Source organism: Symphalangus syndactylus, chromosome 4 (genome assembly GCF_028878055.3).
Source record: "Symphalangus syndactylus isolate Jambi chromosome 4, NHGRI_mSymSyn1-v2.1_pri, whole genome shotgun sequence".
NCBI classification, from domain to species: Eukaryota; Metazoa; Chordata; class Mammalia; order Primates; family Hylobatidae; genus Symphalangus; species Symphalangus syndactylus.
Window position 1 is genome coordinate 27,738,079 of NC_072426.2, and position 12,332 is coordinate 27,750,410.

The window sequence follows — 12,332 nt, forward strand, 5'->3', positions numbered from 1 at the left end:
ACATAGGCTGGGATTGAAGAGATAAGAAGGGGTGAACTAAGCAAAAGTTAGAGAGGAGCTTCCTAGGCCTATGGAAAGCATGTTAAGAACTCATGGTAGGAGGGCGATGATGTGTATTAAAAGGAGGCCAGTGGCTGGGCACGGTGGCTCATGCTTGTAATCTCAGCACTTTGGGAGGCTGAGGCGGGTGGATCCCCTGAGGTCAAGAGTTCGAGACCAGCCTGGCTAACATGGTGAAACCCCGTCTGTGCTAAAAATACAAAAATTAGCCAGGCATGGTGGTGGACGCCTGTAATCCTAGCTACTTTGAACCTGGGAGACGGAGGTTGCAGTGAGCCGAGTACCACTGCACTCCAGCCGGGGCAACAAGAGCGAAACTCCATCAAAAAATAAAAAAAAAAGGGGCCAGTTTGGCCAGAAGGCAGGGAATGTGAGGGAGACAGTGGGAGGATTGTACTGGGAGTTAACGAGACTATAACAAAAATTTTAGAGTTAAGATAATGTAGTATGGTGGGTGGATTAAAATATGTACAACAATTGATGGCTTTTTTAAAAAACGGGGCAACCAGTGAGAAACAAATGAAAAGGAAAGTTACTCATAAGAAAAACATAACATGCGACACATAAGAATACATTTTTTAAATATCAGGACCCAAGTGAAAGAAATGATGAAATTGTGTTTAAACATATGAAATTATATCTGAACAAGTAGAAAGTCATGCCATGTTCTTATATGGAAAAAATAATATCATCAGAAATTCCTTGCTTTGATATCAATGAATAAATATTAATATAATAGAACTCTACTAGAATCCCAAGGCGGGTGTTTCAGAAGTGGAAGATTATTTTAAAGTCTATATGAAATAATGAATGCTTAACAATATCATCAAGGAATTTCTCAAAAATGATAAATGCTTAAGAATATCATTAAGCTATTTCCAAAAAAAAGGATTTTAGTAAGGGAGAACTTGCTTTGCCAAATATTAAATACAAATAGTTAATTTAAAGCGATTGTAATCTAAACAGCATGGTATAGCAACAGTGAAAAACGGATCAGTGAAAAATAGAGTTCGGAAATATATTTCAGAATGTAGTGTGTTTCGAAAGTATAAAAAGTCACTGGGAACATCTTTACTCTCAAAACTTTAAGAGCCTGTTATTAGAGATGTGATTTTTTTGGTTTATAGACTGTATTATTAATGCTATGTTATTTCATATGTACCTATCTCTTTAATATATTTCAAACATATTAATTATTAATTATATTAACTTAGAAATTTTACTGTTTTTGGAAAAAGTAAATTTTCAAGTGTAACTTATTTTGTAATTTTAAAATTACTTTTTAAAATTCTCATGGGCGTGGTGGTGGGCGCCTTAGTCCCAGCTACTCAGGAGGCTGAGGCAGGAGAATGGCTTGAACCCGGGAGGCGGGGCTTGCAGTGAGCCGCGATCGCGCCACTGCACTCCAGCCTGGGTGACAGCGAGACTCCGTCTCAAAAAAAAAAAAAAAAAATTCTCATGGGTACATAGTAAGTGTACATTTTTATGTGTACTTAGGTGTACATAGTAGGGGGTACATGAGATGTTTTGATACGGGCATGCAATGTAAAATAAGCACACTGTGGAGAATGGGGTATCCACCCCCTCAAGTATTTATCCTTTGAGTTACAAATAATTCAATTACATTAAGTTATTTAAAAATATACAATTGTGTCATTATTGACTATCATCATCATATTGTACTATCAAATAGTAAGTCTTAGTCAGTTTTTTTTTTTTTCACCACGCCTGGCAGTCATTCTTTCTATTTTTTTGTACCCATTAACCATGTTACCATGATAGTGATACTATTAATTTTTAACTAGCTGAAAACGAATTGTGAATGTTAATTTATCAAATCCACTTTTAACTATTGGATCAAACATAAGATACCAGGATAGATTTTCAAAGGTTTAAGAGGTTGATAGATACGAATGCAGTAACAAATTAAATGCTTCTAAAGAAACAATATTTACATGTTTCTATCAGTGTGACTTAAGATTTGTCAAATACTCTTAAAGAACCATAACCTCTGATATAGATGAATGACTATGTGCTGTAAGTTGCCGAAACATTAGCGACATAAAAACAGGGTCTTTAAAGTAAGGAAATAATTTAAACAGACCAATTGTTCTCAAGGATATAATGATAAATTCATATACAAATGGATCAGATACTCAATTTCTAGAAGTATAGCTTCAAATTCTTTAAAAACTTTTGCGTATTTATTTTTGTTACTATCTTGATCATTATCCAACTATTTTATTAATTTCCCCAAAGGGAATTATATCAAATTTGTTCTACTTGGGTGAATGAAATTTCAAATTTGAAAGTTGTAACTACTGGATTGTAACTGTAGGATTTGTATGATTAATGACAAGGGTAAGATGATTCCTCAGAAAAAAAATTTTGAAACATGAACAAAGCTTAAGCCTGGAGGTGGATAAATCAGAAGAGTTTATATAATGTAAAATTTTCCTGAATTAATCACAATGGACACTGTGCTTTGATATTAAAGGTTATTTTATTTGAATGTCTCTATTTTTTATATAGGGAAGATGTGAGAACAGCAAACGTAATTGCTGCAGAAGCTGTAACCTGCCTTGTGATTGACAGAGAGTAAGTACATTGTTTTATTATGTGAATTACACACTCATATCAGCAACACACATGAGTTTGTGGAATTAGACACCATTTTATGGAGCTATTAATACTTGTTTTATATCTTTTCATTTTTAAATGAATTCTGTATTTGTTTCTCATTCCCTATTCTTAAAAGTGGCTGGCTCTGCCATTCTAGCTTTGTGATCTTTAACAAGGTACTTAACCACTGTGAGCTTCAGCTCAGCTCATTTGTAAACGGGGGTAATGAAATATCATAAGATATTTTGAGGATTAATGAGAACATATGAGTAAAGCATTTGTCCAGGTGTCTTTTACTCAGGAGGTACTCAACCAATGCTAGTTATTTTTTGTAAATTTTTAGAATTATTATTCCATTTTTGTTAAGAAATGGGTTTTTCTTTGAGTAGTTTTAGTTTTCCCCTCTATTCTCCTATCTCCAGACTTCCATAATAGAAGCATTTAGGGAAGAGACTTTTGAAGAAATAATCAGTTCTAGAAATAGGCATGTATTTAAGGCCATCAAAAATTTGTCTGATAATGTCTATCCCTGTTTCTTCTCTCAGTTCTGGCTTGCTCTTTTCATTACCTGGATGCTTTGTAAGTTAAACTGCAAATGTCAGATTATTGATTCTCCAAGAGCATGGTTAAAATGCATATGTACTTTCTGGAAGCAGTCGAACAGACTTTTCTTCCTTGTAATGTATGTGGATAAATTCATCAGAATAGCCAAGTACCTGACCCAAGAAGAACTGTAAAACATCCATTTTAGTGGAGCCATTCAAACTGTAATAGGCAGTGAGTGACCACGTAGAATGAACCTGAGGAGCCAGGTATGATTAGCCTAGAATGATGGAGCTGGATGCCGAGCTCAGAGGGCTCTGGATGGAGAGAAATTCTACCTGATGTACAAACCTCACTTTGAGGGCCCTTCTATGCTGGATCACTAGAACCAGTGCAGAGACACAGTTGCAGAATGGTAGCAATATCCATGGATATTTCTGAAATTGTTATATTTTGTCTGGTTCCCAAAAACAATAATTACCAATTTGCTCTTCTATTCAACTCACATTTTACTGAGAACCCACCATGTACAAAGCATTGTCCTAGAAGAAGATTCAAAGAAGCAGCACAGATGCTGGTTTTAGGAGTTAGCGTCTAGTAGAGATGTGGCATATACAAAAATAACCATGATACAAGGCAAAAAAAATGAGTTCAGAATAAAATTTTAAGGGAATTCAGAAAAGAGAGTGAGTACTTTTGAGAAGAGTCGAGGAGGTCTTCATGGAAGAAAAGGTATTATTAGGTGGATGTGGAAGTATAGGAAAAGCAATATAAATATGTTGACTAGTGTAAGAGATACTCATAGGAAAGCTATCAGCCTTTTAAATTGGCTAAAGTGAGACTGTGTAAAGGTAGTTGGCGGAGGTGTTGTAACAAGTTCACAAGCATGTTGGCACCGGTTCACTGAGAAAATTGAATGTTGGGATAAGGGCAGTTCTGACCATTTTATGCAGCAAAATGTCACTGTAACAATGGATTTAATAGACTAATCTGAGAATTCAGTGTAAAACGAATTAGAGGGAGAGGTTAGAGACAAAATATTTGGTTAGGTGTCTAAATTCAGTTGGTGATTATGAGACCATTTGTAAGAGGAACCCATAAGAAACAAAGAGGTAAAACCAGAAGGTTTCATGTCTTACTGAATGTGAAGAGCAAGGGAGAAATTAGGGATGTAATTGGGATAGAAAAGATATAAAAGAAAAGTAGAAAAATCAGTTTGATAGGTACAATGACATTCTACTAAGAATGTAATGCATTGAACATACAATATCGAACACTCAAGAATGGATGGCCTGCAGGAGACAGGAAATGTGGGACAGAAACTTTTGTTAGAGTTAACTTAAAATTAACTTTAGAATTGCCTACCTGTGGTTAGCAGCTGAAGCTATGAGACAGGACAGAATTGCGTGAAAGAATCGAGAAGAAGATTAAAGAGCCAAGGCTAGATTTGGGGAAATCCTTTCATTTAAGCATTAGGGAAAGTAAAACCAGTGAAGAATAATGAGATGTTAGAAGGCAGAGCAGTGTAGGAGACTTCAGAAAGCAAGAGGATGTTTCATGAGAAAAGAGATAATCACAGTGTTACAAGCTGAGAGGCATGCAGATAGAGAAGAGGGCAATAGGCTTAGTAACCTGGGAGAAAACAGTTTTATTAAAGTGTTAAGAATGGGATCCAGATTACAAAGTGTGACTAGGTGAAAAGGAAATGAGAACACTGAGCTTACAGTATACAAGTATCCAGGAAGTTGGAGCAAATGAAATACTAAAAGGGATATTTCATAAATGGGATCCCAGGGGAGAAAATAGTGGGCAAATGAGGAAAGGCTCTTGGAGAGCACATATGTATGTATTTTTGATTTTCTGAAAAGTGAAAAAGAGGCCAGGTAGAAAATTTGTAGAGAAATGCCGGGATGTAGATGAGGATAGTTGTGGGAACTTGGATCGACTTAATCTTGCCCCTTTTAAAGCATGAAACAAGGAAATCTAGTGAGGGGAAGAATGAGACTGAGGCTTTTCCCTAATCCTAATTTTCTCTCCTTATCCAAAGCTAGGCATATACAGTGTACACTGACAAGTGAATGGATGTGGTCAAAGCTCAATACTTGAATCTTGACTGCACCATTTGACAAGAATATGGATAAATTACTTAAATTCTAAGTCACAGTTTTCCTGTCTGAAAAATTGGATAACATTATCAAAATTATAAAATTGATTTGAAAATCAAATGATTTAACATAGGTAAACGTCCATGCACAGCTCAAATACATGAAGTAAGCACTAAATAAATATGCCCTTCCTCTTCTTACAGAAGGCGTAGGATTCCCTTGGATTTAGCTGTGTTTCTTTCTACTCAGCGTTGGTTTATCTTCAGGGTTATATACGGAGAAGACACCTTGAGAGAGGTCTATCTTAAGCACAAATACAGAAAAATCAGCTTGAGTCTAAGAATTCAAAAAGTGCATTTGTATACTCTTAGCAGAGAAGTTGGGCTTCCAACCAAATGTTGAATTCACAGCTTTATTTTTTTAAAAAATGAAACTGTAACTGAAGGATCCTGTCAAAAGCCTGCTGCTGATACCTAATTTATGGCCAATTAGAAGAGCACCAGGGCTTCATCCCGTGCAAACAGATGGCAGACATTAGCACTGTCAACAAAAGTAGCTTCCTTCACAAATTTACAAGTGAGGTACCATGTTCCATAAGCCAGTGATTATGCTTTATCATTCCAGAGGGAGAGCAAAAGAACATTATTGTAACTAATTTTGCATGTCATTGACAAGCCAGAAGAGGATAAACAGATATATGGTGTCCTCAAAGGCATTCTCTAAATATTGGTTTCTTGTAGTCTACTTATTATCTTAATAAGTACCTGCAGTGATATCAAAATTTATGAATATTGTATAAAAAGAATATTAGTCTAACAGAACCATCCATTAATAAATTTCATCCATTAATAAATAAAGTACCTTTGGTACCTCTTATTTTGGAATCTGTGAAAAGAAATAAATATAAAACTAAGTACAGTCATTCCTTAGTATCCATGGGGGATTGGTTCACGGACCCCCTTTGGATACCAAAATCCACAGATGCTGAAGTCCCTCATATAAAATGGCATAATATTTACATATAACCTGTGCATGTCTTCCCTGTACTTTAAAATATATCTAGGTTACTTACAATACCTAATAAAATCTAAATGCTAGGTAAAAACTTGTTATACTATATTTAGGAAATTACAAGAAAAAAATTCTATGCATATTCAGTAAAGGTGTAACCAATGTCTTTTTCAGCTAAATATTTTTGATCTACAGTTAGTTGAATCCACAGATACAGAATGCATGAATACAGAAGGCTGACTATATACTTTTGTATTCTGTAATCAGTTATGCAGTGTCTGCTTATTCACCGTTATGGGAAGCTGTTTAAACTAAAAGTTCTATTAAGATAATTGATTTTTTGACACATTGAGGATCATTTTGTTAATTGTTCAAAGACAGAAACTTATAATTATTAGTAAACCTTAAAGGGTTATATATTTTTCCCCAGGAAATTAAGATTTAAATTATCAGAGTCCTAACTCTATCCCTGATTCACTGTGTAGCCTCTGAGATACAGCCATACTGGTTATGAAAATGGAAACATTTTCATGCTGGAAGGTAAATAGCACTGGTCTGAGATCCCTGCATATCTCTCCCACTCCTCTGCTGCCCCAGTTGTCTGATTGCCCCCTACTCCTAGGACATTCTAGATCCTTCTTTAATCCAGCAAGTAAGGAGGTGGCATCTGGCAAAAATCAGGACTATTGTCCGTTTTCGTTGCTCAGTTCCTGGGCCCTACTGGCCATTAATTATCTTTCCTTTCACCTCTGATAATGCCAAACTAAAATGTAATGTCCTATTATCAACTGTTTTCATGCTTTTGCTTTACCAGGCCCATTGTTTACATAAAATCTATTAGAAAGAAAACAGAGGAACTTTTTTGGTTGTCATGGGAGTAAGACTCCTAAAGGATCCAGTTGTCTTCATTCTTTCCCTCAGAATCACTCCAGGTGATTCTTGAGGCCCTTGTGGGACCCTAGAAGATGCTAAGAATGATTTTTACAGCACACATGGCTGATGATGTCCCTACCATCAGTGACACTCTGTGATGTTTTTTCATACCATGGGGCCAGTTTTGTTATTGGGACAGTCTAGGAAGTAGAGACCAAGAACTAGCCCAGAGTAAATGCAATGTGATAGAGTACAAAAATGATGAAATTAGGAGGAAATGTCAAGCATAAGATTGTAGGGCATTGCAAGTAGCAATCTCTGAAACTGAAATATCTCTAGATATCAGGGAAGTCTGGGTTACCATGTTTCAAGTTTTTGACCTCCCCAAACTACAGTCACCTGATATATTCATGCCATATATTTAAAAATGTACCAAGACTCTCGCCATAATTGGGGAGCAACTCATAAGACCAAGGTTGATCCCAAGGTCCATAAATAATAAAGTAGCAAATATATTACTGAGGAAGATTAGACACAGAGAAAAACGTCACTGGAGTTGGCAAACTAAAGACTATTCCTTGACACCCAGACTGGAGCCTAAGTATTAAAACTGGGTATGTTTTAGTAGATTTGGCATTAGAGCTAGACTAGGCAATTTTTGTATTTATTCATAGAGAAAGATAACAAGGAATGCCTGATTCCTGTGTCAGGTACTGGGATACTGAGATGAACAAGACACAAATTCAAAATAGGTTTGAAAACTGAGTATGTAGAACCAGCTCAATTAGAGACAAATTGGTGTCTGTATTAGAATGGTTTTTTGTTCCTTTACCAGTGCTAGTAGGAAAACCTCAGTGCCTTCCACATGTAGCCTCTGTTTAGAACTCGTTTGTAACTCTTTAGCCACAGCAGCATCAGTCCCCAAGGGTACAGCTTCTGATGCTGGTCTCTATCTGAATCTCCTCCCATCCTCATTGCTTGCAGCGAGTTTGTGCCTTCCTCCATTTCCTGTTACTGCGTTTATTCAGATATTCAACTCCCAAGTTCCAGGGGCAAAGAAACAGAAATACTGAATCCATGCTCTGGGATAGGAAGATCACACAGTGAACCAGCCATGCAGGAATCTGCATGGCCATTGGAACCCAGAGTGCCAAACGGGATAGAAATATGTGGAGAAAATAGTATTTATGTAACTCTTCTCAGGGAGGTGCTATTGGTGTTTCTGATAAGCAACTTGGGATTGAGGGGTAAGGCTCACCAAGGTACATACTCAAGGTAGAATAGGTGATCACTGAACTGCCTGGTAGGTTGCATTAAGTGTGGGAGTTTTATCTTCTGAGTGGGGTCTGCAGGCATGACTCTGTTATAGAACTACATGACTCAAACAAGGGGTTGGCAAACTTTTTCTGTAAAGAGCCAGATAGTAAATATTTTAGGCTCATGGGACAAATTACCTTTGTTGCAGCTACTCAACTCTGTCTTTGCAGTGCAAAAGCAACCAAAGATGGTGTGTAAATGAATGAGGATAGGTGTGTTTCAATAAAGCTTTATTTATGGACATTGACATTTGAATTTATATCATTTTCTTATGTCAAGAAGTATTATTCAGCATTTGATTCTGTTCTCATCATTAAAACATGTAAAAATCATTCTTATCTCATGGCCATACCAAAAATAAGCAACTGACAGAATTTGGCCTGTTGGCCATAATTTCTTGACCCCTGACTTCAACAATATTAGAAAGTGGAGGGCTATCCGTAGTTGTCCTGCACCAGTTTTCTCCATCCTGTACTCAGCTTTTTAAAATAAAGCAAATACATAAAAAGAACTGATTGGAAGCGTCTGATCAGCACTGCCCATGGTGTCTTCCAGTGCTGCTCCTCCTGATGCCATCTGTCTGTTTGTCTTCCAAACACTGGCACGCTTTACTCCATCCCCTCAATTTCTTCACTTTACTCTTCTGTACAGATCTTCTGTAACTCTTTCCCATTGTATCCCCATCCCACTCCATTCCCCATGCACGCACCTCTTTTTATAGTTGATTCCTGCACCTCTTAATTCCACTCTTGCATTCTCTAGAAGTTTGCTTCAGGCTTTGCATCAATTTGGTAATAGCTAACTAATTAGAGATTAAGATGGTTCTCTGCAATAATTATTTGCATTATGATAACATACCCCTGAGGAATGACAAATCGTGAAAATCCAGAAGAATCTTTTAGAATGTCAGGTGCCATTGGGGGAGAGAAGAGGGGAGATTTGGGGACAGCAAACCCTTGCAGGCACCACTCTGAGATCACCATCCAGGTCAGTCTCAGGAAGGAGCATGCACGCAATGGTGATTTGCCCACCGAGGTCGCTTGTATTCTTCTCATATAGCTTGTCACTCTGTGTCCACGTGATAGGACTGTATGAAATCCACATGTCACATCGCCTGTTGTCACATTGCTTAACTAATAGGATGATACACTTAAAATATTTCACAGCCTCAGCCTTTCCTACAGCCTAAGTGGATTTTATTTTGGTTCATTTTCCAGAATAAAATCTAGGGTGATGTGAGGGTATTGGCAGGATGATCACAGGAAAACAAATGTGCCTTTTTAGAATGGTGTCAACTGCAATTATTTGAACTTGTCTTTTTTTACAGAGCTGTTATCGACTGGTGTGCTTTTCAAAAAATATGTATTAAGCAGGAAAGATAAAATCCAGAGGTTTAGAAGAAAGAGTGACACTGTATTTGTTCAATTTAATGATGTGGGTTGAATTATAGCATGCCCTGAACCAGCATGATCTAACTACAAAATAAGTGCATTTTCATTGGAAAAGGAGTACACTCTGAGACAACATTTGTGGTTTAAAGTCATGGAAAGAGACAGTTGAGACAACTCCTCATGTTTGCTTGGCTTTGAAATGGTAGTAGACATTCATCCTATTGCAAGTCCTTACAGCAATGATATACAGCATGACTGACTGGGATGCCCAGACTGTTGGTTCATCCACCCAACCAGAGCTTACTGGTTACCTGCCATATGTGAACCATCCAGACATCTAGTATTTGGGGTTTTAAAGGCAAATATTTAAATATCATATGCTTATTTCCATCTCTGTTATATGGATAATTTCCAGCAATAATCTGTTAAGCCACAAACTTACAAAGGCTCTCTTTAGTAACCTTTTGACTCTGCTCAAAGTAAAAGAAGTCCAATCTCAATTCTTAATATGCTGGTGGGCTATCAATCAAAATTTAACACACTTAAGAAATTATTGTTAAAAAATGTATATAGTAAGTGGGTAAGTCAGAAAGTCATAGAAGAGATTTAAGAAGGAGAAATAAAAGGGAGCCTATAAACCAGAGCTTACCAAGCGTTTTTTAGAAAAGGCCAAACAATAAATATTTTCAGCTTTGTGGGACAAACAGTCTCTGGCGTGAAAACTCAATGCCATTTCACCCAAGGGCCATAGTTTTCTAACCCCTTTTATAAATAAACTTTTACAGATGAAGAATTTGAGGCCCAGAAGTGTCAGGTATACTCAAATCACACTGTTTAATAAGAATTAAGACAGATCAGGTATTCAAATTCTTATAATATAATGCATTTGTTATATCTCAGGATTTTAGAAAATAATGAGAGTTTGAAAAACCTCTCTTCCGAATCCTTTAGTTTAAAAATGAGGAAGGTGAGTCCCAGAAGGAGTGTGGATTGCCCAAGCTCTTTAATGTCAAGGGTGGGATTACAGCAGAGGCCTAACAACATCTGTTTCAGTGATTTTTCGCCTACCCCACATTATTCTGTGAATGACTAAGATAGAAAACTCATACATTTATTAATTCAATAAGCACATACTGAGAGTATCAAGTGGATTTTATGCTCTAGGCTCAGTGCTATGATATATAGGGATTTCTAAAAACAGTTTCCTTCAAGAATCTTGGAGTCATGAAAATGAATAAATCATATGATAGTCCACCTGAAAAAGAGGAATTGATGGCTTATGAATTGAACTAAAATATTTTCATTGAATTAAATCTTAACCTAATTATACTACTTCTAAATATATGTAGATATATGGATCTATGTAGATATCTCTCAATATATAGATCGATCGATGAGTGGTAAAATATTTGAGTTCCAAATGACTCGTCAAATGGATAAGAACCTCACAAGTCACATCTCCATCATCTGGCTAAATATTTGGAATTACAGAATTTAAATGACAATTTTATCAATTCAACTAATAAATTTATTTCATTAAAAACACGTGGGCCCTTACTAGCTTACTCCCCTCACATCCCATAACAACTTTGGTTCGCCTGTTGATTTTCATCGTACCGTCCTTTTACTTGCCATACCATACATTTACAACACTTGTTTATCTGTACTGACTTACAAACTACAAGCTTAAGGAGGTCAGGACTATGTTTATTTGGTTCACTACTGTATCTGCAATTAGCACAGTATCAGGAAATATAATAAGCACCTACTATCTATTGAAATGAATGAATGAATGAATGAATGATGCCATATTAGTCTGAATCTAATCAGCATATAGTAATTTGAGCAGCAAAGTGTTATGATAAAAAAATAGTAACTATAATAGGGGACTGGAATAATAAGGGATTACCTAGTAAGAAGCAAAGAAAGCTTTAGAACATATAGAAATAGCAGATATAAGGAGTATTCACTAACACTACTCCTGTGAGATAGCACCCAGTGAAGACACCTCCCTTCTTGCCCCCCCCCACCCTTCCCCACTCCACCCTGCTGAGGCTGAGGGCTAGACCTTGTTATAGAGCAGGGTTCCTGAAGCACGCCACTATCGACATTTGGGGTCAAATAGTTGTGTTGCGGGGGCGGGGCTGTCATGTGCAAAGCAGGGTGTTTGGAAGCATCCTGACCTCAACCCACTAAATAGTAGTATCCTTCACCTCTCCAGTGTGACATTCAAAAGCATGCCCTGAGCAAGCATTGCCAAATGTCCCCTGTGGGGTGAAAATCACCCACTGTTAGGAAGGATATAGTCATTACTTACTGGATGGCAGTGAAGTCTCTGTGATGCCAAGCCAGTAGAACTTGTGCCAGAAATCTGCACTGCAGGTGCAGGAAAGCTCTGTAAAGGGAGGTA

The 12,332-nt window shown here is 37.0% G+C and overlaps 1 protein-coding gene across 4 annotated transcripts in view; it reads left to right on the forward strand.

The window, feature by feature from the left end:
* The window catches only part of PRKG1 (protein kinase cGMP-dependent 1), a 1,318,464-nt gene that overhangs the window by 1,155,633 nt on the left and 150,499 nt on the right, over nucleotides 1–12,332 (forward strand). For all 4 annotated transcript variants that reach the window (XM_055274328.1, XM_055274327.2, XM_055274331.2 and 1 more), the window contains one exon: nucleotides 2,593–2,658. In XM_055274328.1, coding sequence (XP_055130303.1) covers nucleotides 2,593–2,658 — 66 coding nt within the window. The remainder of the gene's footprint in view (nucleotides 1–2,592; nucleotides 2,659–12,332) is intronic.